Source organism: Trifolium pratense, linkage group LG3 (genome assembly GCF_020283565.1).
Source record: "Trifolium pratense cultivar HEN17-A07 linkage group LG3, ARS_RC_1.1, whole genome shotgun sequence".
Taxonomy (NCBI): Eukaryota; Viridiplantae; Streptophyta; class Magnoliopsida; order Fabales; family Fabaceae; genus Trifolium; species Trifolium pratense.
In genome coordinates, this window is record NC_060061.1 from 4,630,927 (window position 1) to 4,658,570 (window position 27,644).

General features: G+C 35.6%; 3 protein-coding genes across 4 annotated transcripts; 2 read left to right on the forward strand and 1 right to left on the reverse strand.

The window, feature by feature from the left end:
- Window positions 1–19: 19 nt before the first annotated feature.
- On the forward strand, window positions 20–20,935 carry LOC123915520 (probable 3-hydroxyisobutyrate dehydrogenase-like 1, mitochondrial). The gene is made up of 2 exons (XM_045966674.1): window positions 20–125; window positions 19,623–20,935. Exon 2 carries the CDS (start codon window positions 19,625–19,627, stop codon window positions 20,618–20,620), a length of 996 nt encoding a protein of 331 aa, XP_045822630.1. The 5' UTR covers window positions 20–125; window positions 19,623–19,624; the 3' UTR covers window positions 20,621–20,935.
- On the forward strand, window positions 132–14,954 carry LOC123915519. 2 transcript variants are annotated; one of them, XM_045966671.1, is made up of 11 exons: window positions 132–279; window positions 12,511–12,533; window positions 12,692–12,861; window positions 12,944–13,211; window positions 13,292–13,388; window positions 13,500–13,621; window positions 13,713–13,797; window positions 13,908–14,195; window positions 14,306–14,423; window positions 14,517–14,708; window positions 14,793–14,954. In XM_045966671.1, the coding sequence occupies exons 3-11, from the start codon at window positions 12,712–12,714 to the stop codon at window positions 14,952–14,954; spliced, it is 1,482 nt and encodes a 493-aa protein (XP_045822627.1). In that variant the 5' UTR covers window positions 132–279; window positions 12,511–12,533; window positions 12,692–12,711. The 2 variants fall into 2 exon arrangements, with proteins under 2 accessions (XP_045822627.1, XP_045822628.1); XM_045966672.1 differs by having other exon boundaries at window positions 14,520–14,708.
- A 2,553-nt stretch (window positions 20,936–23,488) lies between the features above and the next one.
- LOC123915521 (hexokinase-1) lies at window positions 23,489–27,177 on the reverse strand. The gene is given in 10 exon segments (XM_045966675.1): window positions 23,489–24,121; window positions 24,238–24,319; window positions 24,460–24,590; window positions 24,679–24,777; window positions 24,888–24,965; window positions 24,967–25,044; window positions 25,244–25,318; window positions 25,533–25,715; window positions 25,797–25,947; window positions 26,600–27,177. Coding segments are annotated over 10 exon segments (1,497 nt in total). The 5' UTR covers window positions 26,872–27,177; the 3' UTR covers window positions 23,489–23,773.
- Between the last annotated feature and the right edge of the window lie 467 nt (window positions 27,178–27,644).

Consider the following 27,644-nt stretch of genomic DNA (forward strand, 5'->3'; position numbering starts at 1 on the left):
ACTTTTCAAATTCGTTGAATCAGTCCAACAACTCAGCTCTCGAACATCACCCACGCACGCACGACAAAGAGGATAATTTTGGCCGCGAAAATAATAAATATATAATGCGCAAAATAAAAAAAGAATCTATACTCTTCACGAAGGGGATAACTCCACCTTTCACTGTTGATACCCACTTTTTGGTGGTTCGCGTTTCTGCCCCTTGCTGAACCGAATTGCTGCCTGCTCTTGCTCGCGTGTCACCGAGTAATTCGCTCTTAACCTCAGAAGTCTGGACCGATACTTTGAAGGTGTGAAAACACAAGAAGGGGGGGGTTGAATTGTGTTTTAGCTAAGTTAAAACTTTTTCAAGTTCTTAACTCAACTATATTCGCAGCGGATAAATAACACAAATAATAATAAGAGAGAGAGAGAAAAGCACACAAGCAGTTTATACTGGTTCCTCTCACAAAACGAGAGTAGTCCAGTCCCCTTGCACTTCCAAGGGAGTTCACTATAATCACACAAGATTACACCTGCTCAAGCACACAAGCAAGAGACTTCTCAACAATGCTCAAGCACACAAGCAAGAGACTTCACACTTAAGCACACAAGCTTAAGTTACACACTTAAGCACACAAGCTTAAGTTTCCTCAAGTAAATAGTAAAGTATATAAAAATATACAAATGCTCTTAGATGAACCTAAATAGAGCAAATACAAATATTACAGAGTATTTGGCTAAAGTGCAAAAACACTTGAGAAAGGTTCAGAGCTTGTATATCAGAGAGTTCAGAGTTTGTTCAGCGCACGTTCAATTCTTGATAATAGTATATTTGTTGTAGCTGAATCTTCTAGTATATATACCACTAGAAAAGAGTCGTTGCAAGAGAACCGTTGGAGTTGATAAACTTTTGTCTTCAAGCAGTCTGTCTTGATGCAGTTGGTTGTATCCAAAACTAAGAAAGAGTTTCAGGTACTTTGACTACTGCAGAGTGGACTTTCCTTATTCAGCTAACAAAACTGAAGACCCACGTTCTCAAGACAGGACAGACAAAACAGAGGTAGCTGAACTGATCAGGCTTGAAAGGTCCTTTTCTCCATTGATAGAAGAGTTGACTGGTGAAAGGAATCTTCACAGCTTTCAAAGAGATCTTCAGAGTTTGATGAAGCTCGTAGACAGACAGAAGTACTGAAGTCTTCATCCTCTGAACGTTGTAACCTCTGAAGTCCAACATCTTCTGAGCGCTTGTGAACTTCTGAGTTCACATCCTCTGAACTCCACTCAGGACTTAAATGATGCTTATATCTGCGCACTCAAAATAAATTTTTAGTCCTTCCAATTGTTAATTAATACTTTGTTATCATCAAAACCTTTATAGATTTAGGGGCAAACATTTTTAAATCAATTTTGTTCCAACAATCTCCCCCTTTTTGATGATGACAAACATAAGTATTAATTGACAATTGTTGTTAAATTAACTTATCATGTTTCTCTTAGGTTTCTGAGGTTTGCAAGCTCCCCCTAAGATTGATACTCCATAAAGTCTGAACTTTATGTTTTATCCATGATATTTTAATTTAGTATAAGATTAAGATGTTTTGAAATAAAACAAATTTCATATCTTTCTTCAGAGTGAGAGGTTTGCAAGCTCTCCCCCTAAGTCTCATAAGGCTAAGTTAAAATTGCACTCTTAACTTATCCTTACTTATGAAATTTATTTTAGTTTCAACTAACTTAGTCTCCTCCTTGAAATACGTAAAACAACTTAAAAGTAACAACTTTTAACATAACAGATAAAAGCGAGATAAAAGGCGTGGTTTCAGTTTTGGAACATATCAATTAATGCGTAACTACTCCCCCTTTTGTCATTATCAAAAAGTAAGACAAAGTTATAAAACCAAGACACTCAAAGAAGAAAGAGTGGTTGTTACAAAGGTGAATTAATTTTAAAAACAAACAACCAACGCGCTCAAGGGTTTATAAAAAGGAGCGATTTAGCATGCCTGCTTCACGTAAAATCAAGAAGAAACAAGTGAAGCAAGAGAAAGTAGGAATAATGAAAAGATTTAGTTTACGCATCGCAGAGTTTAAGAGAAAGAAGAACGAAGAGAAACGCGAGGACGAAGAGAAGGATAAAAAAGACAACAAGAAACCAGAAGATGCTGAGATAATAATCATCTCATCAGACTCTGAAGCTGAAGAGAATGAAGATGATGCTGACTATGTGGAGTTCTTGGCTAGCTATGTTCCAGAAGAGGAACAGGAAGAAGAAGAACAAGAGCAAAACCCAGATCCCATTGAAATTTCATCAGAGGATGCTGAGGAGAAATCAGAGATTTCTTCTGAGTTTTATCCATCTGATTAGGATTAGGTTGTCTTTTTCTTTTTCTTTTTACCAATGTACTCTACATTATCAGATCATTAATAAAAATTTTCGTTTTAAAAAGCATCTTGTGTTCTTGTGTTCTTATTTATCAAGAAAAAAATATCAAGTGGACATAAAATAATTAATCAATCAAAACATAAACAAAATCTTGAAATAGATAAACCAGAAAAAGTGTTCAGAAGGTAAACAAGGAAATAAACATGACAAAATAAGTAAGCAAAACATATGAAGAAAATGTGCATAGAATCCTAGGGTTTCTTAAGAAGGGCTAAGAGTTGGTCAAATTTGTCATTCAAGGATCCCACATTGGAAACTAAACCATCCACCTTGGTTTCCAATGTCTCTTGAGCAGCTCTTTGACGTTCTAGACCTTCTTGCTGTTCCCTCAGTGCTTCTTGAAAAATCTGCAACTGATCAGCCATAGCAGGAGCTTGATCTTCAATCACAGGTTCTGGTTCTTCAATCATAGGTGCCTTGCCTTTATCAGAGGGTTCTCCTTCCTCTGGATAGTCTATCATCAGCACATCCTCTTGATTCTGAGAGGCAAGCACATCCAGTACATCCTCTTCTGTGGCATCCTCAGTAGGTAGCTCATTTGCCAACTCAGCAGCTCTAGCAGCAGCTTCTTCCAGACGTTCAGTCTCAATCCTTTGATCCTCAAGACGTTGCAGAAGAGTAGAATCAACCCAGCAATCTTGAAATTCAGACAAACGCCTCACAGCAGCAGCTATAGCAACAAGCTTAGCACGCTCATGCTCTTCATGATTGAATGGCGTTAACCTTTTCAACTCAGCCCTAGCTAGATTGTTCCTCATGAAGCTTATACCTTCCAGATCCCGTTTACCAATAACAGCCTTAACCTTTGCAGCAGCAACATCCAAAGCATTGCAAAGCCTTGCCTTAATGCTTGATACTTCAAGATCCACATCAGAAGGACAAACTAAGAACCTGTCCTTTATTGTAGATAATCTAAGCAAGTCTTCATGAAATTGAGTGGATAGATTTCTAAAAGTGTTGGATGATGAGGGTGAAGGATTGGGAATGGTAGAGAGAGTAGGTATTTCAGTAGCTGGCTTGGGAGCACAAGTGTGAATACGCTCAGGAGAAGCATGTTCAGCACTTGGGTTAGGATGGGGTTCAGGGGTTGGTTCAGGTGATGAGATGTCAGAAGTTGATTCAGGGTAAATATGTTCAGGAGATGGTTCAGGGGATTTAGATTCAGGGTTTGGTTCAGGAGCAATTTGTTCAGGGGTTGGTTCAGGAGGTGGAGAGGATTGTTTAGAGGGAGAGGTTGATTTAGTGACAGGAATATCTGGTTGAGGTTCAGAAGATGGAATGTTAGGTTGAGGTTCAGGTTGAGGTGATGAAGGTTTAGGAGGTGAGCTAGATTTGTGTTGAGTTTCAGGAGAAAAAGGGTGATTATTAAGAGGGTCAGGGCTCAGATGTTTTTCAAGCTCAGATAGGGGGTTATCAGAGGTTGGAATATCAGAGGTTGGTAAGATGGTTTTGAGAGGTTTGGTGTAACCTAATCCAATCTCATTTTCATTAAAGACATACGTAGAAGATTTACCTTTATCTTTAGGAGTAGGAGCAGGTCTTTTACGAAGGCTTTCAGCAATAGTCTCCTGATCAGAGTCAGTCTCATCTTCTGATGTAGATCCTTCAGATGAACTGTCAACTTCAACAACCATAGGCTTTTTAGAAGATCCTTCAGCAGCCTTGACAGCAGATTCTTCATGCTTCCTCTTAGTTCTTTGCTCAGCCATAGATTGCTCAACTTTAACTTTCTTCTGAGCCAGAAGATCTGGCTTTGGTAGATCATCTTGAGCTTCAGCCTTTCTTTTAGGTTTCCTCTTAGGATTATACTGACTTACAGGAGCAGGAGGAATCATACTTCTATCAACAACAAATCCTTCTTGTCTGAGCACTTCCAAGTAATCCTGAATTACATGCTCAGCATCAGCTTCAGATATAACTGGATAGCCTGCGACATACAGACGATCCTCAAGCCTAACAGTGAACTCTTGTGGGGGAGCAACAGGCTTAGATGCAATCAAACGCATCTTGGACAGAAAGTTAGCATTCAGAATTTCTGGATAGAACCTCTTCTCAACCAATTCAGGGTGGAACTTCCTCAAGTTCTGAACAACATGACCTTGATGCAGAAGGTCAGACAACAGCCTAGGATAAACTATAGTAGTTTTCCTCTGAGATTTACTTGCAAAAATGGCTTCACAGATACGTTCAAAAAAGTAATCTCCAAGATTAACCTTCTTTTCAGTCAGAAGAAAGTACAGCAGATGACGATGCGTCCAGGAGATTGTATCAGTCCCACCAACCCTTGGACTGATAGCAGCTAGGATGATCTTGAAGAGAACTCTACATTCATCAGTCAAACCCTTGACCTTCCCTTTCAAAGAGAAATCTGTGCAGATGAGATGCAGAAGATCATCCCTGTATCTTGTATCCTTTTCAAACACATCTAACTCTATCCCAGAGTTAGGTAGACCAAGAAGAGCATTGAGATGGATAGGCGAGATTGCCATGTTCATCCCACAGATATTTGACCTAATCTGTACACCTGTATAATCCAGCAAACCCATTTCCTTCCTAGTTTTACCCTTCAGACTAGGATTCCTCTCAATAGCAGCAAGCTCTTCCTTCTTAGCTTCATGCTTATCAAAAACCTTTGCTTTCATCCAAAATTTCTTCAACAAATCTGGATAAATGGGACCATTAAGCATGTCGAAGTACTTATCCCATCCCTGAGCGATAAAGTACTTTTTAACATCAAACCCATTAGCTTGTAGACCATCAAAATCAACCATCTTCTCTGAGAGAAAAGTAAGTTCAGATTCTGGAAACTCCATCTCGTTCCCAACGATCTGAAGGTTCTTGAATATGAACGGTGGAATCCTTTTTGACGAAGAAGACGAAGTACCAGCCATTGTTGGAGATTAGGGTAAGGTTTGGAAGACTAACGAGAGAGAAAGAAAGTTTGTGTTGGAGGTTTAGAGAGAGTATGAAAGTGTAGGTTGTGAAAGTGAATAGTGTGCAAGTGTATTGTGTAAGTTTATTTAAATGAGTACAGTTAACACGAAAATAGCAAATATGGGAAGTTACGCTAATTGACAGAAAGTTGAATACCAAAAATCATCATTAACCACCCACTACCTGACACACGTAGACCACGTGCAGAAATTTACTCGGTAACTGCTATTTTAATGGACAACTGTTCAGCAGTGAATACTGAACGTTTCCCACTTAAATAGTTCAGAGCCTCTGAGTTATTTAAAATTCTCTATCAGAGTCAAGTACTTCAGAGCTTGTGTTTCAGATGTTCTGAATCATAAGTTCTGATATACATAACCTCTTACACTTTAATTGCCAAAAACAATTTTCATTCAGAGATTGAAAACATGTTCAGATGTTTCTTTATAAAATCAAATCTTTCAACAGATAAGGCTTTAGTAAATATGTCAGCCCATTGATTTTCAGTATCAACAAACTTAATATCTATAATGCCTCTCTGAACATAATCTCTGATAAAATGGTGTTTAATTTCAATATGTTTGGCTCTAGAGTGTAGGATAGGATTTTTAGATAAATGAATGGCTGCAGTATTATCACAATATAAAGGAATATTGTTACTGCTTACCTGATAATCTTCTAACTGATATTTTAACCAGAGTAGTTGTGTGCAACACTTAGCTGCTGAAATGTATTCTGCTTCTGCTGTAGACAAAGCTATAGTAGTTTGTCTTTTACTAGCCCAGGAGATAAGGTTTTCACCAACAAATTGACAATTGCCACTTGTGGATTTTCTTTCAATTTTATCTCCAGCATAGTCAGCATCACAGAATCCATTTAGCACATAATCATTGGATTTCTTATAGAGAAGTCCAAGATTAGTTGTTCCTTTCAGATACCTAAAGATTCTCTTTACAGCTGTAAGATGAGATTCTCTAGGATCTGACTGGAATCTTGCACATAAGCAAACACTGAATAAAATATCTGGTCTAGAGGCTGTCAGATAGAGTAAGGAGCCAATCATACCTCTGTAGACCTTTTGATCTACCTTTCCTTCATCATCTGACTTGCCCATGTTGGTAGTTGGATGCATAGGAGTGTTCATTATCTTGCAGTCATCTAGATTGAATTTCTTCAGAAGTTCTTTAGTGTATTTTGATTGATGAACATAAGTTCCTACCTTCTTCTGATTGATTTGAATTCCAAGAAAGAACTTCAACTCTCCCATCATGCTCATTTCAAATTCATCCTGCATTATCTTAGAAAAATTCTTGCACAAAGCAGCATTAGTAGAACCAAAAATAATATCATCAACATAAATTTGAATAATTAAAATGTCTTCTTTGGTTGTTTTTCTAAAGAGTGTGCAGTCAACCTTTCCTTTTTCAAAACCCTTTTCAAGAAGGAAATTACTGAGTCTATCATACCAAGCTCTTGGAGCTTGTTTCAGACCATACAGTGATTTCTTCAGTTTAAAAACATGTTCAGGGTTTGAGATATCTTCAAAACCAGGAGGTTGCTTAACATACACTTCTTCAGAAATAAAACCATTTAAGAAGGCACTTTTAACATCCATCTGATATAAGGTTATTCCATGATTAACAGCATAAGATAGAAGTAACCTGATTGCTTCAAGTCTAGCAACTGGTGCAAAGGTTTCAGTATAGTCAATCCCCTCTTGTTGACTATAACCTTGTGCAACCAATCTAGCCTTGTTCCTTACCACTTCACCTTGTTCATTCAGCTTGTTTCTGAATACCCATTTTGTTCCAATAATGTTCTTGTGTGAAGGTTTAGGCACTAGAGTCCATACATCATTCCTTTGGAATTGATTCAGCTCTTCTTGCATTGCTACAATCCAAGCATCATCCTTCAGAGCTTCATCAATCTTTGAAGGTTCCATCATTGAGATAAGACCAACTAATGATTCCTCATTTCTCAGTTGAGATCTTGTCTTTCTTGGACTATTTTTGTTGCCTAAGATCAGTTCCTCTGGATGTGATGACTTGTATTTGAAAGTATTTCTTGGGGGCTCATCATCTTCAGACTCATCAACTTCAGGTTCAGCAGATGCTTCAGTTCTTGGTTGTTCAGAGTCTGTAGGAACTATTGTGTTCAGAGGTACTTCAGAGAATGGATGTTCTGAGTAGTTTGGAATATCTGAATATTGATCCTCTGATACCTGAAATCTAGACAAACCTTCCACAAGCTCTGACACTTGGTCAGGCTCTTTGTCATCAAATTTGACATGCATACTTTCTTCCACAGTATGTGTTTCAGAAATATACAGTCTGTATGCTTTTGAGCGCTCAGAGTATCCTATAAAAATACCCTTATAGCCTCTAGCATCAAATTTCTTTAGATGGACTTTATTGTTTAAGATATAACATGTACATCCAAACTGATGAAAATAAGAAATATCAGGTTTTCTTCCTTTGAACAATTCATAAGCAGTTTTGTTCAACTTAGATCTGATATAGATTCTATTTTGAACATAACATGCTGTGTTTACAGCTTCTGCCCATAAAAACTTTGCTACTTTAGTTTCATGCATCATGGTTCTGGCCATTTCTTGCAGAGTTCTATTCTTCCTTTCTACAACCCCATTTTGTTGAGGAGTTCTAGGAGAAGAGAATTCATGCAAAATGCCATATTTTTCACAAAAGTTTTCAAAAGGTTCATTTTCAAATTCTCCACCATGATCACTTCTAACTTTTAAAATAGTGTAGCCTTTTTCATTTTGAATTTGTTTGCAGAAGATGCTAAACTCATCATAAGCTTCATCTTTTGTTCTTAGGAATTTTACCCAAGTCCATCTACTGTAGTCATCAACAATCACTAATCCATACTTCTTTCCATTGATTGAAGCAGTATTAACTGGTCCAAAAAGATCAATGTGAAGAAGTTCCAATGGTCTTGAGGTAGAGACAATGTTCTTAGGTTTAAAAGAAGATTTTGTAATCTTTCCTTTTTGACATGAACCACAAAGTGTGTTTGAGTGATATTTGATTTTAGGTAAACCTCTGACAAGGTCAAGCTTGCTAAGCTTGGAGATTAACCTCCAGTTAGCATGGCCTAACCTCTTATGCCAGATCCATTTTTCTTCACTCAAGGTCAAAAGACACATCACTTTTTGTTCATTCAAATCAGAAAGATTAATTTTATAAACATTGTTCTTTCTCAGACCTTTGAAAATCATGGTGTTATCAGATTGTTTAGACACAGTACATGATTCCTTATTAAAGATAACTACATAACCATTGTCGCAAAATTGACTTATGCTCAATAAATTATGCTTAAGTCCATCAACTAACCAAACATCATTAATAGATAGGGAGGAATTACCTACTGTACCTGTACCTATTATCTTTCCTTTCTGATTTCCTCCAAAACCAACAGAACCTCCTTCTTTCATAGTCAGCTTAGAGAATAGTTGTTTATCACCAGTCATGTGCCTTGAACACCCACTATCCAGATACCATGAATGATTCATGATACTTCTTTGAGTGACAGGCTGTATGAGAAACAACTTTAATCACTACGGTGGAACTCTTTATCACAGTTAATGATAAGGTCATCCCAGTATTCTTCCTCTTCATTTATCAAGTTCTGATTGTTATCTTGAGAACTTGTCAGCCATTGGTCAAGGACATAAGCCCTTCTTCCTTTGCATAGAACTTGTTTCCAAACTCTAGGTAGGACATATCCTTTCCTAGTTGGTAAATCTGAATGATACATAATTTCAGCTTTTGGTACCCATCTTCTGGGTCCACGCTTGTTAGTCCAAACATGCTTATTATGTTGTCTAGTGTTAGAGAAAGACCTTGGTTTGGAATAATAACCTTTTTGAAATCTTTTCTTTGTTTGAAATCTGTTATTGTTCCAAGATTTGGATTGTTTATGATTCCAGGGTTTGTATCTATTATCAATCCTATTTTCTGATTGATTATATCTACTGACTCTAGAGTCATAAATAATCTGAGTCTTGTACTTCATCTGAGATTTAGAATTTTTCTTTTTAAAAACTTCTGATGTTTTAGGTTGACTAACTTCAGGTACTGAAGTTCCTTTGAATCCAGAATTTGAAGTTTCAGATGTTGAAGCTTTCAGAACTTCTGAACTAATGTTCTCAGGTTCTGAACAACTTCTATCTTCTGAACTTTTCTTTCCAGATCCTGAGGGACTAGGTTCCTCTGAGCTGTCAGCTTCTAAATCACTCAGATCATCATTGTCATTTTCACAAATGCCAGGATTCTTTCCCTCTTCACTTGGTGGAACAACATAATAAACCCAAGATTTTCCAACCTTTTTGGCAAAGGTCTTCAGCTTTGAATATGTTCTACCATATTCATAGCCAAGTCCTTCTCCTCTATGTCTCAAGACATTATAAATTCTATTAGCAGCTTTGCTCTTCCCAAGGTTGAGATGCACAAACTGTTGAAGAGCTATTTCCTGCTCATCAATAGGTTTGTGACAAACAGCACAACCCTTTTCAAAGTCATCTACTCTATTCAGAGTTTCTTGATATAGACCTTGAAAATGTTCTGCTTGCTCAGTCAGAGTGTTAAGCTTTTCTTGTAAAACTTTTTGTTTACTTAACACTCTGAGATGTTTCTCAATGACCTTGTTAAGTGCAGTTATAAGTTGAGATTTAGAGCAGTCAGAAAATACCTCATCAGTTACTTCTGAATCTGATTCTGATTCATCGTCTGAGTCTACATCTGAGTCAGCTGAAGCCATCAGGGCTAGATTTGCCTCTTCTTCTTCCTCAACTTCTTCCTCAGATGATAGCTCTTCAAAAGTAGCCATCAGACTCTTTTTCAATTTGCTCTTGAATTGTTGCTTCTTTGAGCTGTATCTTTTGCTTTTGTCTTTAGCAGACATTTCTGGACAATCAGCAATAAAGTGTCCAGGCTTCTTACAGTTGAAGCAATTCTTCTGATCATCCTTTTTGCTGACAAAATTTCTGGAGCTGTTACCTCCTCTGAAATTTCTTTTGTTAAATCTGTTCCATTGCTGAAACTTGGTGAATAAAGCAAACTCATCCTCATTCATCTCATCCTCTTGACCATCAGCAGAAGATTCTTCTTCAATATCAAGAAGCTGAGTCTTAAGAGCCTTAGAAGTAGTCTTAGTTGACTGTAAAGCCACTGACTTAGACTTCTTCTTAGTTTCTGAGTCAGCATCCAGAACCATCTCATGGCTTCTGAGATTGCTTATCAGAGCTTCAAGACTCAGAGTCTTGAGATTTTGAGCTTCCTCTATTGCAGTGACCTTAGGTCTCCAAGCAATAGGAAGACTTCTCAGAATCTTCTGAACATGGTCATAGGTTGAATAACTTCTCTTAAGAGCTTTAAGCCCAGATACAAGGATTTGAAACCTTGTAAACATAGTCTCAATGTTTTCATCTTGTTGCATAGTGAAAAGTTCATATTGCCTTATCAAAAGACTAGCTTTAGCCTCTTGAACCTTTTCATTACCATCATAGGTAGCACACATAGAATCAAAGATAGATTTAGCAGTAGACTTGTTCTCTATTCTGACATAATCCTCATGTCTAATAGCTCCAACAACAATATCCTTTACTCTATGATGTTTTGTGTAGATTTTTAGGTTAGCTGGTGTGAGTAACTTTCTATTCTCCATGGACAACCTACCATGTTCATTCAAGTTTTCAAAAGTTACTCCCAACTCAACCAAATCCCACAACTCATGATCAATAGCAGTAATATTGCTATACAGTCTCTCTTTCCACCATTCAAATAATGAAGCATCACCATTGAATATAGGGGCTTTTCTATTGCCACTATGTTCATGTGATTCATTACTTAAGTAGTCATAACCAAAAGCATTTCTAGGACCACCACCAGCACCACTGGCCTCACCTTCACCAGTAGTTCTAGTACTACTATCATCTCCTCCAGACATAGTGTTCTCACAAGATCTTTACTGTCTCACTGTTAAGTGAAAGTAACAGACCAGGTGCTCTGATGCCAATTGAAGGTGTGAAAACACAAGAAGGGGGGGGTTGAATTGTGTTTTAGCTAAGTTAAAACTTTTTCAAGTTCTTAACTCAACTATATTCGCAGCGGATAAATAACACAAATAATAATAAGAGAGAGAGAGAAAAGCACACAAGCAGTTTATACTGGTTCCTCTCACAAAACGAGAGTAGTCCAGTCCCCTTGCACTTCCAAGGGAGTTCACTATAATCACACAAGATTACACCTGCTCAAGCACACAAGCAAGAGACTTCTCAACAATGCTCAAGCACACAAGCAAGAGACTTCACACTTAAGCACACAAGCTTAAGTTACACACTTAAGCACACAAGCTTAAGTTTCCTCAAGTAAATAGTAAAGTATATAAAAATATACAAATGCTCTTAGATGAACCTAAATAGAGCAAATACAAATATTACAGAGTATTTGGCTAAAGTGCAAAAACACTTGAGAAAGGTTCAGAGCTTGTATATCAGAGAGTTCAGAGTTTGTTCAGCGCACGTTCAATTCTTGATAATAGTATATTTGTTGTAGCTGAATCTTCTAGTATATATACCACTAGAAAAGAGTCGTTGCAAGAGAACCGTTGGAGTTGATAAACTTTTGTCTTCAAGCAGTCTGTCTTGATGCAGTTGGTTGTATCCAAAACTAAGAAAGAGTTTCAGGTACTTTGACTACTGCAGAGTGGACTTTCCTTATTCAGCTAACAAAACTGAAGACCCACGTTCTCAAGACAGGACAGACAAAACAGAGGTAGCTGAACTGATCAGGCTTGAAAGGTCCTTTTCTCCATTGATAGAAGAGTTGACTGGTGAAAGGAATCTTCACAGCTTTCAAAGAGATCTTCAGAGTTTGATGAAGCTCGTAGACAGACAGAAGTACTGAAGTCTTCATCCTCTGAACGTTGTAACCTCTGAAGTCCAACATCTTCTGAGCGCTTGTGAACTTCTGAGTTCACATCCTCTGAACTCCACTCAGGACTTAAATGATGCTTATATCTGCGCACTCAAAATAAATTTTTAGTCCTTCCAATTGTTAATTAATACTTTGTTATCATCAAAACCTTTATAGATTTAGGGGCAAACATTTTTAAATCAATTTTGTTCCAACATACTTTGCTTTCCAGATTGTCGGTATGCAAAATTCCCTTCATTCCTGGTTGCTTTTCAGATCTGTAAATTAAAATGTTGATTGTTAGCGTTAAGCTTTACATAAGCTCATGTCTGTGGTATATAACGACCTCAAAAGCTATTGAAAAAACGAAATCTGGGTTTATTTTGTTTTGCTTTAGGTTGTTTGCTATTTGGCGCAATGGTTGATGCTTATAGCAATTTAAGTGATGTTCGTGTTGGAAATTTTCCATGGTGTTTGAAGGTTCGTGTGATTCGTCTTTGGGTGGTCAAATCCAATTTAATTTCTGGGCAAGAAAATTCAATTGAACTTGTGCTTCTTGATGAAAAGGTTAAATATTTTATTTGATTTATTTTTGTTCATTTTATATATTGTATTTATGTTTTCCTTATTACACAAAATTGTTTCACAGGGATGCAAGATACATGCTACTGTCCGGAGACACTTGATTCCTTTGTTTAAAGCTGTTATTATTGAAGGTGAAGTTTATACTTTATCTGCGTTTTCTGTTGTTGATGCTTATGGATTATGCAGGCCAACTAGGCATCCTTGTCGGTTGTTTTTTCATTCTACTACTATTTTGGAGAAAATGGTGTGTCGAGCAATCAAAATGAATGGATTGTCGTTGGTGGACATTGGCCAAATTAATTCTCATTCATGTGATAGTAATTATTTAGTTGGTAAGTTTTATATGTTTTTTGAATTTCGTTATTTATTTTCTACATTGATTTTCTATTAAATTTTGGTTGTTAACCTATAGATTTTATGGGGGTAATGACTGGTATATCTTCCCAGAATGAGTTTCTTAAAGATGGTCAACGTGTCAAAATGATTGTTGTTGAGATATCTGATCACAGGTTATTGTTGTTTTATATTATTCTTTTTAATCGTAATCCATACTTTGTTTGTTGATTATTGCTTTGTGGTTACTTTTTTATTTTTTGATGATTTATGTTTGCAATTTGAAGAGGTTTCTGTCATGTTGTTCTGTTTGGCGAAATTGTTGATTACTTGGTTCAGATGATGACCACTCTCGACGGAGGTCTACCGGTGGTTGTTATTCAATTTGCCAAGATCAGATTTTTTCGTGGTAATTTTTTTAATTTGAAAATGTATATTGATGTTTTCCCAGTATTGGAAATCAACTAACGATTTGTAATGTTTTTTGTATTTTTGTATAGGTCGTGTTCTTTTACAGAATATTCAAAATCTAACTAGGATGTTGTTTAATCCTCCAGTTGATGAATCTGTACTTTTAGGAAGAAGGTATATTGGATATCTCTATAAGCATTCTCCGTCCATTATTCGTTTCACTTAGTTAATTAGAAATTGAGTTTCCTGTTTATTTGATATATTCCACATTTTTTTATTGATAGGTTATCTAAAATGCGAGGTGGACCTGCAATGACTGTTCCGTTAATTGGTCCTCCCGTTAAACCTTCGGTCGTGGATGATTTTCTTCGTCTATATCCAAAGAAAACTATTGCTGAGTTGAAATCTACTCCTGATGATGGGCCATTTATTGTATCTGGTGTTGTGGATGGTTTGGTAATTGGAGAAGATTGGTGGTACCCTTCGTGTCGTTGTTCAAAACGTTTAATAATTAATACTGGATTTTATTACTGTAGAGGTTGTTCAAAGCATGTGTTTGAATTTGTCCCTAGGTAGCCTTTTATTGTTTTTTTGTAAAGTTGTTTTGATCTATGTGGTTATTGTTGTTTATTGTAATTTTATATTTTTCTCTACAAAAAATAATGGATTTTCGTGCATATAGGTTTCGCGTCAAAATACATGTTACCGATGGCATTGATGATGCCATGTTTGTTCTTTCTGATGATGATGTCCGTTACCTGACCCGTACCAAGTGTAGCATTCAGCTTTCATCATCCAAGGTTGTTACTTTATTCTCTATTATTCATCTCATTTGTTGTTGTTCTATTCCCATATTTTTTTGATTTGTGTTTTTTTCAATGGTTTTAATTTAGCAGGTTTTGGAAGGAATTAATCCACCTAGTGCTTTGATGAAAATTGAAGGTTTAAAATTGTTGTTTAAGATTGTCATGGTGTCTTCTTTGAATCCTATATACATAGGTGCTTTCAAAGTTTCTAGGGTTTGTCTTGATCCAGATATTTTCAATGCTTTTTCTCTTAAGGGAACACGCCATACTCCTGCAAAGGTTGTCTATTGTTGATGTGTGATTTCATTTAGATAGTGTTTGCTTTTTTTTATAGTTTCTGATGTATGGTTTTTAATTTAGCAGGTTTATAGGCCAGTTATGAGCGAGGTTGTCTATCCCTCGGGTTTGAATGAAGAGATCAATCAACATGGGGAATATTTATCAAAGAAAAGATTGGCTGGTTCATTTGATAATACACTTGGGGAGGAAATTGCAGATCATCACAAGCGATCTAGAGATTGTTGAGGAAATTGATTGATGATCATATGAGCTGGATTTTAATGGTTTTTTGTTGTGTTGTTTTTTCCAGATTTGGAAGGTAAGTGGAGATCCGCATAGAACAGCAACAAGTTAGACCTGCAATTTCAAAGGTTAAATAAAAAGGTTACTATTTTTTATAACAAAATTTGGATCTCCTTGCATTTGAATTTTTTCTAACATGTTAGTGAAATATAGTTTGAATACGATATTCACATTTGTATCTAACTAGATGTGAAGGAATGAAAAAGAATATGTGGTTGTAGTTGAAAGTTTAAGTTAATCACCATTAATTCCCAACTATATTTGTCTTTACTATTGAAGTGTCATCCTTAACTAATCATGATATGGATCAATATGTCATGTCTTTCTTCTTCAAAAAAAATATGTCATGTCTTTTTTTTGGTATTCATATGTCATGTCTTTACTGTCATATTTTTTACAAGTTTTGAAAGATATACTTGACTAATTATATGTAGCCCTTCACAAATTGCCCTATTTAGAATCTTTCATGACTAATTATGTATGCTCTTCATCACAAAGTGTGCACAACAGCTTTATGAAAATGTATTCCTTCTATCTCTGATCATTCACTGGATTATGATGGAAACTTGAAAAATTGATACACAATGACTTATTGGTATAAATCTATCAGAGTCCCCCAAACAAAATGTAGTATAAATATGGTGTAGGTTGATTGACCAAAGTTGTTCATTCCAATAACCGTTTTTCTGCTGTTTTTTCCCACATAGTTGCTCTTACATTCTTTTTTTTTTCTTTTGGTTTTTGAAAATTGGAGTGTAAATCATGTTTAAATTTTTTGGAAGTAAATTAGACTCATTTATGCTCTTAAAGTTGACATCGAACTTTAATTTTTCGTTGAATAGTAGAATTCCCACTTGCTTTTTTCAAGATAGTTCGACATTCATGAATATAATCTTTAGTTACTATTTTCTCTTTGAATGCATTGTGGACTTTGAATGACCGATTATATGATTGATTTTCTAACATTTGTTGAATTTCTATTATTTGTATTTTTTTAGAGAGGAGGCAAAGAAAGGTTCAATTGATATATCTTACTTGGTTCTATGTACTCAAAGTAGCCACATAAGGTATGACACTATATTGACATTAATATGATGAGAAATTAGTACACATATGACACACCTTTTTCCAAACTAATATTAGTGTTTTATTTACTCAAAAAAGAAGATATAAAATTATAGTTGAATTATGAAAAATAACCAAACCATATGAATTTGTGCAGCCTTTGGATATATGCACGAATTCAAAATTCAACTTGAAGAATGTCTCTAGAAAAATATTGTTACAGTTGGTAAGATTCAAGCTTCTATTAACAACCATCATATTTGGCTAATATCTATTGTATTATATTCAAAATGTGATTGGAGATTTAAAGGATATGATTATTTAGATTTTCTTTGTTTATTCTGTTCTTTCCATTTAATATGGAGATAGAAACTCAACTTTTGAACCAATTTTACATTACTCTATAACTCATTTTTTATGTCCTCCCTGTTTTTGGTTTTAGGAAATCAATGTGATATGGTTCCCATCAAAATCAATATGTATTAGATATCATAGAATAAAATTATTTTTAGTTTTCAAATAACACATGATTGAGTCCTTAAGAGGCATCACAGAACTGAAAGTAGTGGATTAAAAGTATAGTAAAATCATAATTGTATGTCTTCAGTTGATGAATTTTAGCCATAAGACTTAAAGAAGCAAGTATATTTCGGGATACAATAAAGGAAGATGCAATGGGAAGATAATTGCTTCTGTAGATACAAACTATGAGTGCATAATGTAATTGGTTCCTATCAAGTTTCAATGAAGAATTGGAAGTAGAAGGTTATGATCAAATGGTGAGGATCGTTGTGAGGTCATTTAGTTTCTTTCTTTTACTATTGTTATTTTATATTCACTTTCGTTTACTAATGTTTGAGTTGAAGAAAAGGCCTTCTTAGTCTCAAAGACCGTCACAAAAAGTTTTCATATGGTTACGACATATATTAATGTCAATGAGGTAAATGGTTTTCAATGCTTATATTCATGTATGATTTTAGCTGCTTCATAAATTTGAAATTCTAAATCTTTAACTTCACTTTATGCTCAAGGCTATGGCTATTCTCAACAAACCATGTTCTCAATCAATGGTAGTTCTAATTAATTGAGAATTTGAGCGAAAGGTAGTTCTATTAGACTACTACTTTTGATTGGAAATACATTAAAGACAATGAGATTTTTTTTTTTTTTTTGAAATTTACTCAAACAATGGACTTTCAGATTTGATATGAGAATGAATTTGTTAGGCCAGGTGTGACTAAAAGTGTATAGGATCTTAATTTTGTTACAACAATGGATTGACCTTATTTTCACTATACTAGCTCTGATTATGTTGCATGTTCTGCACATGAACTATGATTTTTATTGCCATTATATATAAGATTTTGAATTAGTTAAGAAAACTGTGTTGGAAGTTTGAGAGCTATTACACCAAAACTGGTGCATGTATCTTGGATGGAACATGTTGCATTTTGTTACTTAACTTTCATACCATATATTTGACCTACTCTTGGATGAAACATGTTGCATTTTATTACTTTACTTTCACAACTTTCATACCATGTATTTGACATAATTCTTTTATTACAGGTGCCCCTATAGTATGTATGCTTTTTGAGAAGATAAACACTGATGCATATATGATGAGAACCTTGAGGGATAAGGAGAAGAAAAAAGGAATAGAATGGTAAAATTGATGCATAGTATATGGAGGATCGTTTAATGTGTATATATGCTATCATACATTTAACACCACAAATTAATTTAATCTGTTGACTCTATGTTTGAAGAGATTATTATGCAATGGCTTTAATTTTGAATTTGAAGTTAGACAAAAGTCATGTTTTCTATCCTTGGTTTGTATCTTCCTAAGCCTATTTTTACACCTGATCAATTATATGTTGTTTCTCGTGTTAAAACTCGAGCTGATTTAAAGATATTAATAACAGATGATAGTGATCAATCACAAACGTTTACAATCAATGTTGTGTATCCTGAAGTTTGTCAACGCATATACGTAAAAGCTACTAAATTGTAATGAAATATTTGTATTAATTTGAGCAAGAACTTGCTCATAAATAATCAAATCACGACCACCATCACATCCTTTATTAGTCAAGTTGTCGGCACACGAATTGGTCTCGTGATAAGAATGATCGTGTGTCTAAGTTTTCCTGAATTTTTGGCCAAATGAAATAGAACCAATGTGTTTTTTTTTTGTAATGGTCGCGTGTCTAAGTTTTCCTGAATTTTTGGCCGAGTTTACATAGGCTTAACTGACCTACTGGGTCTAGATTTCCGGATATTAAGGGATGTCTTCACACTTTTTTTTCCCACCACCAGTATTCGGCCTGCTGGACCGCCTAATTTGGTTCGGGATCTGTTCTGCATCAAGCGGTTCCAACCCCCTTCCGATTGCAGTTGCGAGGGACTGAACAGTGGTCCTCCCTACCAAATAGAGTGTCAAACACTACCGGACCAACTAACGATTAGCTCAATTCTTTTTTATTTATGTTGATTTTCCTCCTTCTTTACATTTTAAATTCATTTTCTGTCAATTCACATTTATTTGTTGGCGTGTGTGTTACGGACTTTGAACTACTTTTTTTTTATATGTTGTATTTTCTTGATGTGAGAAATATCTTTAGGGCTAGATATTTGTATACTTGAAGTAGGCTTTTGTCGGTCTTTATATAAGAAAATATTAGGGTTTGAAGACCTAAAATATTATCCTGCACCCTGTAATTGTGAGAAGTGTTGTCTGATGGTAGTGCGACAGTGTACATATCCCTTCTAGGTGGTAATGTCTTTAATTAGAATGTGTAAATTGTATTGTCTGCTTTGTCAAATATAGATTCGCTAACCTGGTCCATTTTATGAATGAGCCCTTGGCCCAATCCAAAATATATATCATTCAAATAATTCAAATAATATGGATTAGGGCTTAGGCCCTCATCTTTATAATTTTTTTTTAATAATTTGGATTAAATTTTATAAGATTTGTGCGAGTACAGATAGTTGTGTTTTTCATTTCAATTGATTATTTAGATTTTTTATTTCATATTGAGTTGCTTTATTAACTCACTTAATTATAAAACTTAGGTCATCTGTGTTATTTAATGTGTATTTTTGTTTTCCACTAATTTTGATTATGCATTACATTTTCTATTATTTTAAAATTATGCGCGATATAAATTTTGTAGATATAATTGCACACTCATGAACGATATAGGGCCTGTTTGTTTGAGATTTAAAAAAAATGATTTTTTTTAAAAAAAAATCATTTCCAAGAAAATAGATTTTCTTGAAGAAAATCTAAAGTTATTTTCTGTTTGTTTACAATCATAAAAATCTATTTTTTTTAAGATGGTGAGGGATGATGAGTGATAAAAAAAATAGATTTTTTTGGTGAAAAATTTAAAACAAACAGGTCAATTATCAACCGACGTTAACTGTTATATGTATTTTGTGTTTCTGGTCACAAATTTTTTGGTTTGTTGCATTAATTCAAATATCTATATTTTTTTATCATCTCTAAATTCCGTGCGACGCACGGGTACTATCTAGTAATGCTACATTTCCGTTCACTCTACCGCCGCATCAACAACTCTGACACTCTCCTCATCACTCGCCACTTCATGGCCACCTCAGACTCCATTAACCCATCAAACACGCGCCTCGGATGGATCGGCACCGGAGTAATGGGCCAATCCATGTGCTCCCATCTCATCCGCGCCGGCTACACCCTCACCGTCTTCAACCGCACCCCTTCCAAAGCCCAACCACTTCTCAACATCGGAGCTACCCTCGCTAACTCCCCTCACGCCGTCGCTTCCCAATCCGACGTAGTTTTCACCATCGTCGGTTACCCCTCCGATGTTCGCTCTGTCCTCCTTGACCCTAACTCCGGCGCACTCGCCGGACTCAAAACCGGAGGAATTCTCGTTGACATGACCACATCAGATCCTTCACTCGCAGTCGAAATTGCCGATGCTGCATCCTCCAAAAACTGCCACTCAATCGATGCTCCAGTCTCTGGTGGAGACCGCGGTGCGAAAAACGGAACCCTAGCAATCTTCGCTGGAGGAGATGAATCTATCGTTAAATTACTTTCTCCATTGTTTTCATCATTGGGGAAGGTGAATTACATGGGTAGTAGCGGTAAAGGACAATTCGCGAAGCTAGCGAATCAGATAACGATAGCTTCAACAATGGTAGGGTTAGTGGAAGGGATGGTTTATGCACACAAAGCGGGTCTTGATGTAGGGTTGTATCTCAACGCGATTTCGACCGGTGCAGCGGGTTCGAAATCGCTTGATTTATATGGGAAGAGAATTTTAAAGAGGGATTTTGAAGCAGGGTTTTATGTGAACCATTTTGTGAAAGATTTAGGGATTTGTTTGAAAGAGTGTGAGAAAATGGGTATTGCTTTACCTGGTTTGGCACTTGCTCAACAGCTTTATGTGTCTCTTAAGGCTCACGGTGAAGGTAATTTGGGTACACAGTCTCTTATTTTAGTTCTTGAGCGACTCAACAATGTTTCGCTTCCACCTTCTCGCGATTGAAATCATACTGTTACTTGTTGTATGATAAGAAACTTGCTGGTTTTGTCTGTGATATGTTGCCAGTTGATGTTGAATAATAAAAATATGGTTGTTAAATGTGATTTCTTGTGCATGCTAATGTTTATCATGCTATGGTGGGTTCATTCCTTTTGAATATTTCAATGAAAGAGGTTTTAATGTTGTAGCTTACATTTTCTTCAGCTAGAGGAAACATACCTTGATGATTTGGTAATGGATGAGAATCAAGGAAATGTAAGGTTATAAACAATGATAATTGTAGTTTAATGCATGTGCAAGTATATTGCTTTAAGTATATGAAGCAGAGAGATAGTGAATTATAATCTAAGCTGGGGTTGATCATTGCCTATAATATTTGTGCTTATTAAGATGTTATAGTTTTATTAGTTGGGTCATTTTGGCTTCATTGAATTTTAGTGTCCACAAAGTTTTCCATTTGAGACAAGAGGTTGTAGTTGGTCATAGGTTTTATCTTTATTGAATTTTAGTCTTCACAAAGTTTTCCAACAGTTGCATGCAAATATAATGTGGATGCTCAGCACAAACAAACAAGGTGTTGGTGCTTGTCGATTCTTGGCAAATAGTCTGGTAAAAGTAGTGGTTCTTCTGGCTAGGGTGTGCACCTTGTAAGGATGCTGCCGCCGATTGGCAATAGCACTTGGTAGAAGAGTGTGTGAGGATCCCTCACTGAGGGGAGTTGAATGACAACTATGGGGATTTTCATGACTTGGGTTGAACCTAATTGGCGCTGCTGTCAATGGATCAGCGTGGTTGTTGTGTTGGAAAATGAGATACTATAGCACACTCTTGCTTAAGTTAGTACTCCAATGCGTATACCACCATTTTTATCCTTGAAAGTGTAGGGCATTGTCATATTATTATCTGACTGAGCCAAAAATTCTAATATATCCCTGTTTTTTTGAAACGTCGTTTTAGTCTCAGACGTTAACTAGAACATTAACATTGGACGGTGTTAATGTGTTCCAAACTTAAAGCTACATGTATGGGTGATGTGGCTGGAGACTAAAGTGTTAGTTAGACCAATTTAAGCTTCTTTCCTAATTTCTTCTTCCGCAACCTAATTTCTTTCCAAATTTATACAAGAATTCACTGGTATTTACATCTCAAATCTATATCCGCTCCCTCGTGCTTCATCGCCACTTGTTGTTCAACTTCAATTTCTTCGAGGTAAAAAAGGAAGATAGATGAAGTGGTTTACCACATTAGATTAATGAAGAACAAATGATGTTTGGTAATGCAATTAAGGGGAAAATAATGGAATTATGGAAGAAGGATGCTTGGTAGAGAAAGTGAACAAAATGCTGAGAATTAAGTTAAGTTGCTAATTACTTCAAGGGTTTTGACAGGTTATAGCAATACTTGCTACAAATACATTTTTGTGCATATCAGCTAACATAATTTGGGAAGGAGGAAATTAGGGAAGATGAAATTGATCTAAGTGTCATTTTAGTCCCTGCCACATCTCTTATGCATGTGGCTTTAAGTTTGGGACACATCATCACTTGTGTCATTGTCCATATCAACGAATTAAATTAATATTTTTTCAACGTGTCCCAATTAACGGCAGCGACTAAAATGATTGATGTTTTGAAGAATTAGGGATGTATTTAGATTTTTGGCTGAATCAATGACTAAATAACAACGTCCAATACTTTTAGGGACTAAAATGGTGGTTTACTGGTTTATCCGATTTACCCTTGTATTAGTAGCAAATTATTTGTGTCTAAATTACTCCCTTTGTTTTTAAAATGATTGTTATTTTAGCAACAAAAAAAAAAGTTTTAAAATGAATGCCAGTCACTTTTAAGATGTAACCTCAACCAGTATTGTCGGTCGGACGGTCTGAGACCAACCATCCAAACCTAACCTGGTTGTGCCCCGCAACCTTCTAAATCACGGAGAGGACAGAGGAGCACTTGGTTTGTGATCCACGTCAAAATAATATGTTAATCCATTATCCATTAATCCATCCAAGTGATGATGGATTAATAATTCATCCATTAATTATCAAAATAATCGGTTTATCCGATTTACCCTGTATTGGTAACAAATTAGATGGATAATGGATTAATGGTTTTTTTGGAGCACATAGTTTGTGATATCCACATGGGAAAGACAGAATATACGTCTTTTGTAATGTATGTATGTATGTACTATTAAAAAGGCTTGAAATGGTTGGTGGTCCTGCGTTGTAAAAAGATGAAAGAATCTGGTTGAGGTTAGTGATACTGATTTGTCAAAGGTGTTTCCAATAATGTCGCTTTTATGTTGTGACCCGTCGTCTTATTTAGAGTTATAGTTACGCATCCCACACTCCATTCGTTTGTTTATCATATATTCTTTACTTTTCAAAATCTCTTTCCATCCCCAAGTTCATGGAAAACAAATAAGTATTAGAAACAAATTTTAAGTATAATATATAATATAATACTTTTTATAATCTGAATATATAATATTTACAAATTTTACTGCACTAAAACAGTAGTATTTCAACTAGATATAATAATACATTAATAAAAATGTGTCAACATTAAGAGATAAAAGATGCATTTCACAAGGATATTTGCATTGATTTCAGATAAAAAAATTTGTCATTTCTCAATAAGGAATTGAAGGGAATTCAAGTAGAGTGTCTTTAGAATAATTTCCTCTACTTACAACAACACTTCTTCAATCTTCATTAGATATTTTGGAAAAGCCTTGTGAAATAAAAGCTAGCTTGGGGGGGGGGGGGGGGGGGGGGGGGATATAAAGTTGGCTTAGTGGTTAGGGAGAAAGAGTTAAAGAGCGAACTGATTAAGAGGTTGACATAACACTAACATACAAACATTGATTAACAGTCCTGATTTATTATTTATCGTTGAAAACAGGCTACATTCCGCAAAACAGGATACACTCAAAGTTTAGTTTATAACATTATTTCATAAAATAGGAGACACAAACCCTGCAACCAAAATAATGGATGGATGCCCCGGTCATCAGCACAGGAGCACCTCCGCAGTGGACCAGTAACTAAGGCATAGTAGCTACTTCAATGTATTGATCTATTACGTGTGCAAACAAAAAATATGAAACTGGTATTACATGTCTTTAATTACCTTGGCAATAATAACACTAGGACTCTTCAACTCCCAAATATTGCGAGTGAGAAGCTGCTAGAAGTGCTGCTCCAATGCCTGAGCCATCATTAGCAAGCTCAACCACAACGGTATCAGCTGCTTCATCTCCGAGCAATTCCTTCAGTGTATCTTCCAAGCAAACTCTGAATTTAGTGTAGTGTTCAAACAACCCTCCATCCAATGCTATCACTGACTTTTGCTTCTCTCCACCCTTAACCATGTCTCTTCCTAGCTTCTTAAGGATTCCTATAATACCGGCAGCAGCAAGGCGAGCACCGCGAGAAGCGACAATGTCACAAAGTTCCACAACAATCTTCCTCGTTTTAAGTGATGTATTTGAGATCTAATAAAAAGGAAAGCAATAAGAAAACTTATAGATTTGAGAAAAACTAGCACTTCATAGGATGATATGTGAGGCATGAAAGTCGTATTTCAACATGGTCGGTAGATCATGCATACCTCCAATATATCCCTCAATTTGTTTCCAACCACTTTCAGATCTGGAGTTGTGTCGTGGTGCATGGAAGACATTTCAGGCGTCCTAATATAGAATATGTTAAAACTATGAAAACTCTAATACAACATCAAGCAACGTGTTGAAATAAAGATTTATGCAACTCAACAGGGTAAAACAGGTGATATAGTGCAAACACTGAATGAAAATAAGGTTCGGTGGCATACTTAAGTATAAAAGGTTTTTTCAACTTGGGGGGAACAGTATCTCCGAAAAATTCAGCCTCTTCAGCCATCTTCAACAAGGCTCTCCGTACAATTTCCCCCAAATACATGCCAGAAAGCAATTTCTCAAAAATCTGTGAACAATAGTAGAAGGATCAATGATGTTACAGATTATATTGGTTATTTAAATCAATGAATATATAATAGATTAATCATATTTACTTGTTCTCCAGGGTTTAAGCTTTCAGCATCTAGACTTTGGTCATATTCGGTTAGAGGAAGATGTGCAGATCGGAAATTACCCCATTCCATGTTTATAACCTACATTATTTAGGAGTAATTTGGCACCGGTTAGTCATTACTTGCCTCTTAGTAGCATAGTAGAACAGTTTCATGAGAAAAGTAACTCTCCTAATTATTCATAACCTTACCATATCTCCTGATTTTGGCAAAAGGCCGTGCCATTTTGGGATAGCATGTGCACGTTCTACATATGCTGCATTTGTCCCGGGTACCGAGAATCACAGCAGCAATGACATCCTGATTGTAGAATCTGCCTCCAGCCAATGTTCCAATTGTATCATTAACCTACAAACATCATCAGGTTAGGTTTTATTTCCGGGTTAAGATATTAACCATCCAAAAGTTGCTAAAACTATAATAAAAAGTGACACCATAAAACCTTATAACTCCAAATTTCTGGTCAGAGACAAACTGGAAATCATCATTTTCAAATTCTTACTAGAAAAAAAATAAAGAAATCCTAAAAGAGGAGAGTGAGACTTACTAGAGCCGCAACCCGCATATCCAGGCCAATTTTTTCCAAGGACTTGGTTAGTTCGCCCACCACATCTTGCCCAACCTACAAGCAAGCCATAAAGGAGCAACTAATCAATGGGAGAATTTATGAAAACAAAGAAAAACTAGCAGACAATAATTCTCTCTTTGAAAAAAGTTTCTATGATACAATTTTGAGGTTAACAAACACTATGATTTATGGTCTCGCCAAAGTTCAATACAACAACAAAGCGCGTGTTTCAAACTGAATATAACATAATCAATATAACAAGAATTACCGTATCTTCAATGCTGAAACCCTTAGTCCACTTTATTAGAGTACCAGATGCAATTGATGTTTGCTTCACAGGGAAGGAGAACGTAAAACCGAGTTCTCTTTGTCTGCCAGCTGGAGGATGAAAACCTTCAGGTTCTGATTCAACAAATTTTGCAAGAGCATCTGCTATAAAATCAAATAATCCCTGTAACAAACAACAGAAACAATATATATCAGAGTGTAGGCTAACTCAATACTCCTAATGACTTTCCAATAACACATTTACCTCTGAAGAACCAGTCATCAATTCAGGAGGAATTGAAACTTCATTGGACTCTTGACTAATAACACCTTTCTCTTTTCCACCTAAATGTACACGAAGGACACGGAAGTTTGTGCCACCAAGGTCTAGTGCATAATAGAGTCCTTCCTCATCGCTGCAAATAACGAGACAAGGTGAAAAATGACTCAAAAAAGGGAAAAATCTCTAACAATTACAAATTCATATTACAGAAATTTTATCACAATGTTTCATCATCCAAACTTTCACAACATAAACAACCAAAAGCAATAGGAATAAACTATCAGTATCCAATGTAACCGAACCATCAACGGCTGACGTTTTATTATATGACTGATTTGCTAGTAAATTCCTCCAATTATAATCACAATCATGTAAACTCATAAGTGCTAAAAAAATCAGAATAATTACACCCGGAAAAAAAATCTTAAGCTTAAAAACCAGTGTTAATAAATAAACTAGTTTTTCTTTATATGAATCAACTATGCCAATACCAAAATGCAATCACAAGTCACGGACTGAATTAATGCTGAAATCAGTTTAAGAATTGGACAAAAAGGCATAAAAAAAGTCAACTACTTCTGAACTGATATATCTGCATATTAATGATATGAGAACATAAAATATATCAAACAATCCACCGCAAATCCATGACCAGGTTTGATCATCACTGAGTGTCTATATCTCAATCAATCATCTCAATTTGAATTTCAAACAAAAAAAAAATCAAAATCAGAAATTTGAGGAGAGAAACACGGAGAGAGAAGAAAAATGATAAATCTACGAACCCAGTTGGAAGATTATCAACATAGCTGATTAACATACTAAGCTTGCTACCACCTTCAGATGCAAGACCAGCATGCATCTCAACATCCATAGCATCAGCTAACTGTCTAAGCTTCCCAATTGGTGTTCCACACTTTTCTTCAAACTCCTTCACTATAGCTAACCCACGTGCCCACTTCCTCGAACTTATCATACGGTGGCGCACCACAAGCGCCGCCGCAGCACAAACGGCGGCAGCACAGACAACCGCAGCTCCCACCGCAACCTTACCCATCAATCACTACTCAAAACAAAAACAAAAAAAAATTCCTAGAAAGTCGGAAACTTTATCCTTGAATGAGAAAAACCCAGATGGGAAAATCAAAGATTGATGTTGTTGTTATTGTTGTTGTTCATCATCATCTTCTTAATTTTTGTGCATGGTGTGAAAATGACAGTGCAGTTAGGGGTTAGGAAAGAGAGGTGAAATGACAGACAACCTCAACAAACATGAATGAATGAATAAACAAACAAACATAAGTAAGTAAACATACAAAAACAAAAAGGTCTAGATCTGATTCTGTGCAAATAGGAATGGAAAATTAGTTATTTGTTTAGTTAATCACACTACAGATATGAAGATTAGCTTAATTATTTTTTTAGGAAAACGACATGTACCGATGTTAATTGTTAATTGTTAACCAAGCTAAAATAATCCTTTTTTTTTTTCCAATGTTCATTTTTTTTGTAAGAAAATTAAGATGCTTCCAAAAATATTTCTTCTAATTATAGTGATCATTTAAAAATATTTCTTAATAAATGTGTTTTTTATTTATAATTTGAGACGGAACATTGAACTAAAAACATGATTTTTTTTTTTCCCATGCCAATTTATTTCAAAAATGTATTTTTTTTGTTTATAATGAGTTGGGAATCGAACCCAGGACCTACAACATATTATCCAAATTTTTTACCATTAGATCAATCATAATGGCTTATTTCAAGAATGTAATTTAGGCTCACATAGACGCAACTTCAAATAAAATATGGACAAAACTTAAATAAAGT

Excerpts from the sequence above, each read along its gene's own strand:
- LOC123915519 (XM_045966671.1), top strand. The coding sequence starts at position 12,712 with ATGGTTGATGCTTATAGCAATTTAAGTGATGTTCGTGTTGGAAATTTT. Across the intron at positions 13,212-13,291 it reads TGATAGTAATTATTTAGTTG|ATTTTATGGGGGTAATGACT; the intron begins GTAAGTTTTATA and ends GTTAACCTATAG. Across the intron at positions 13,389-13,499 it reads GTTGAGATATCTGATCACAG|AGGTTTCTGTCATGTTGTTC; the intron begins GTTATTGTTGTT and ends TGCAATTTGAAG.
- LOC123915520 (XM_045966674.1), top strand. The coding sequence starts at position 19,625 with ATGCTACATTTCCGTTCACTCTACCGCCGCATCAACAACTCTGACACT.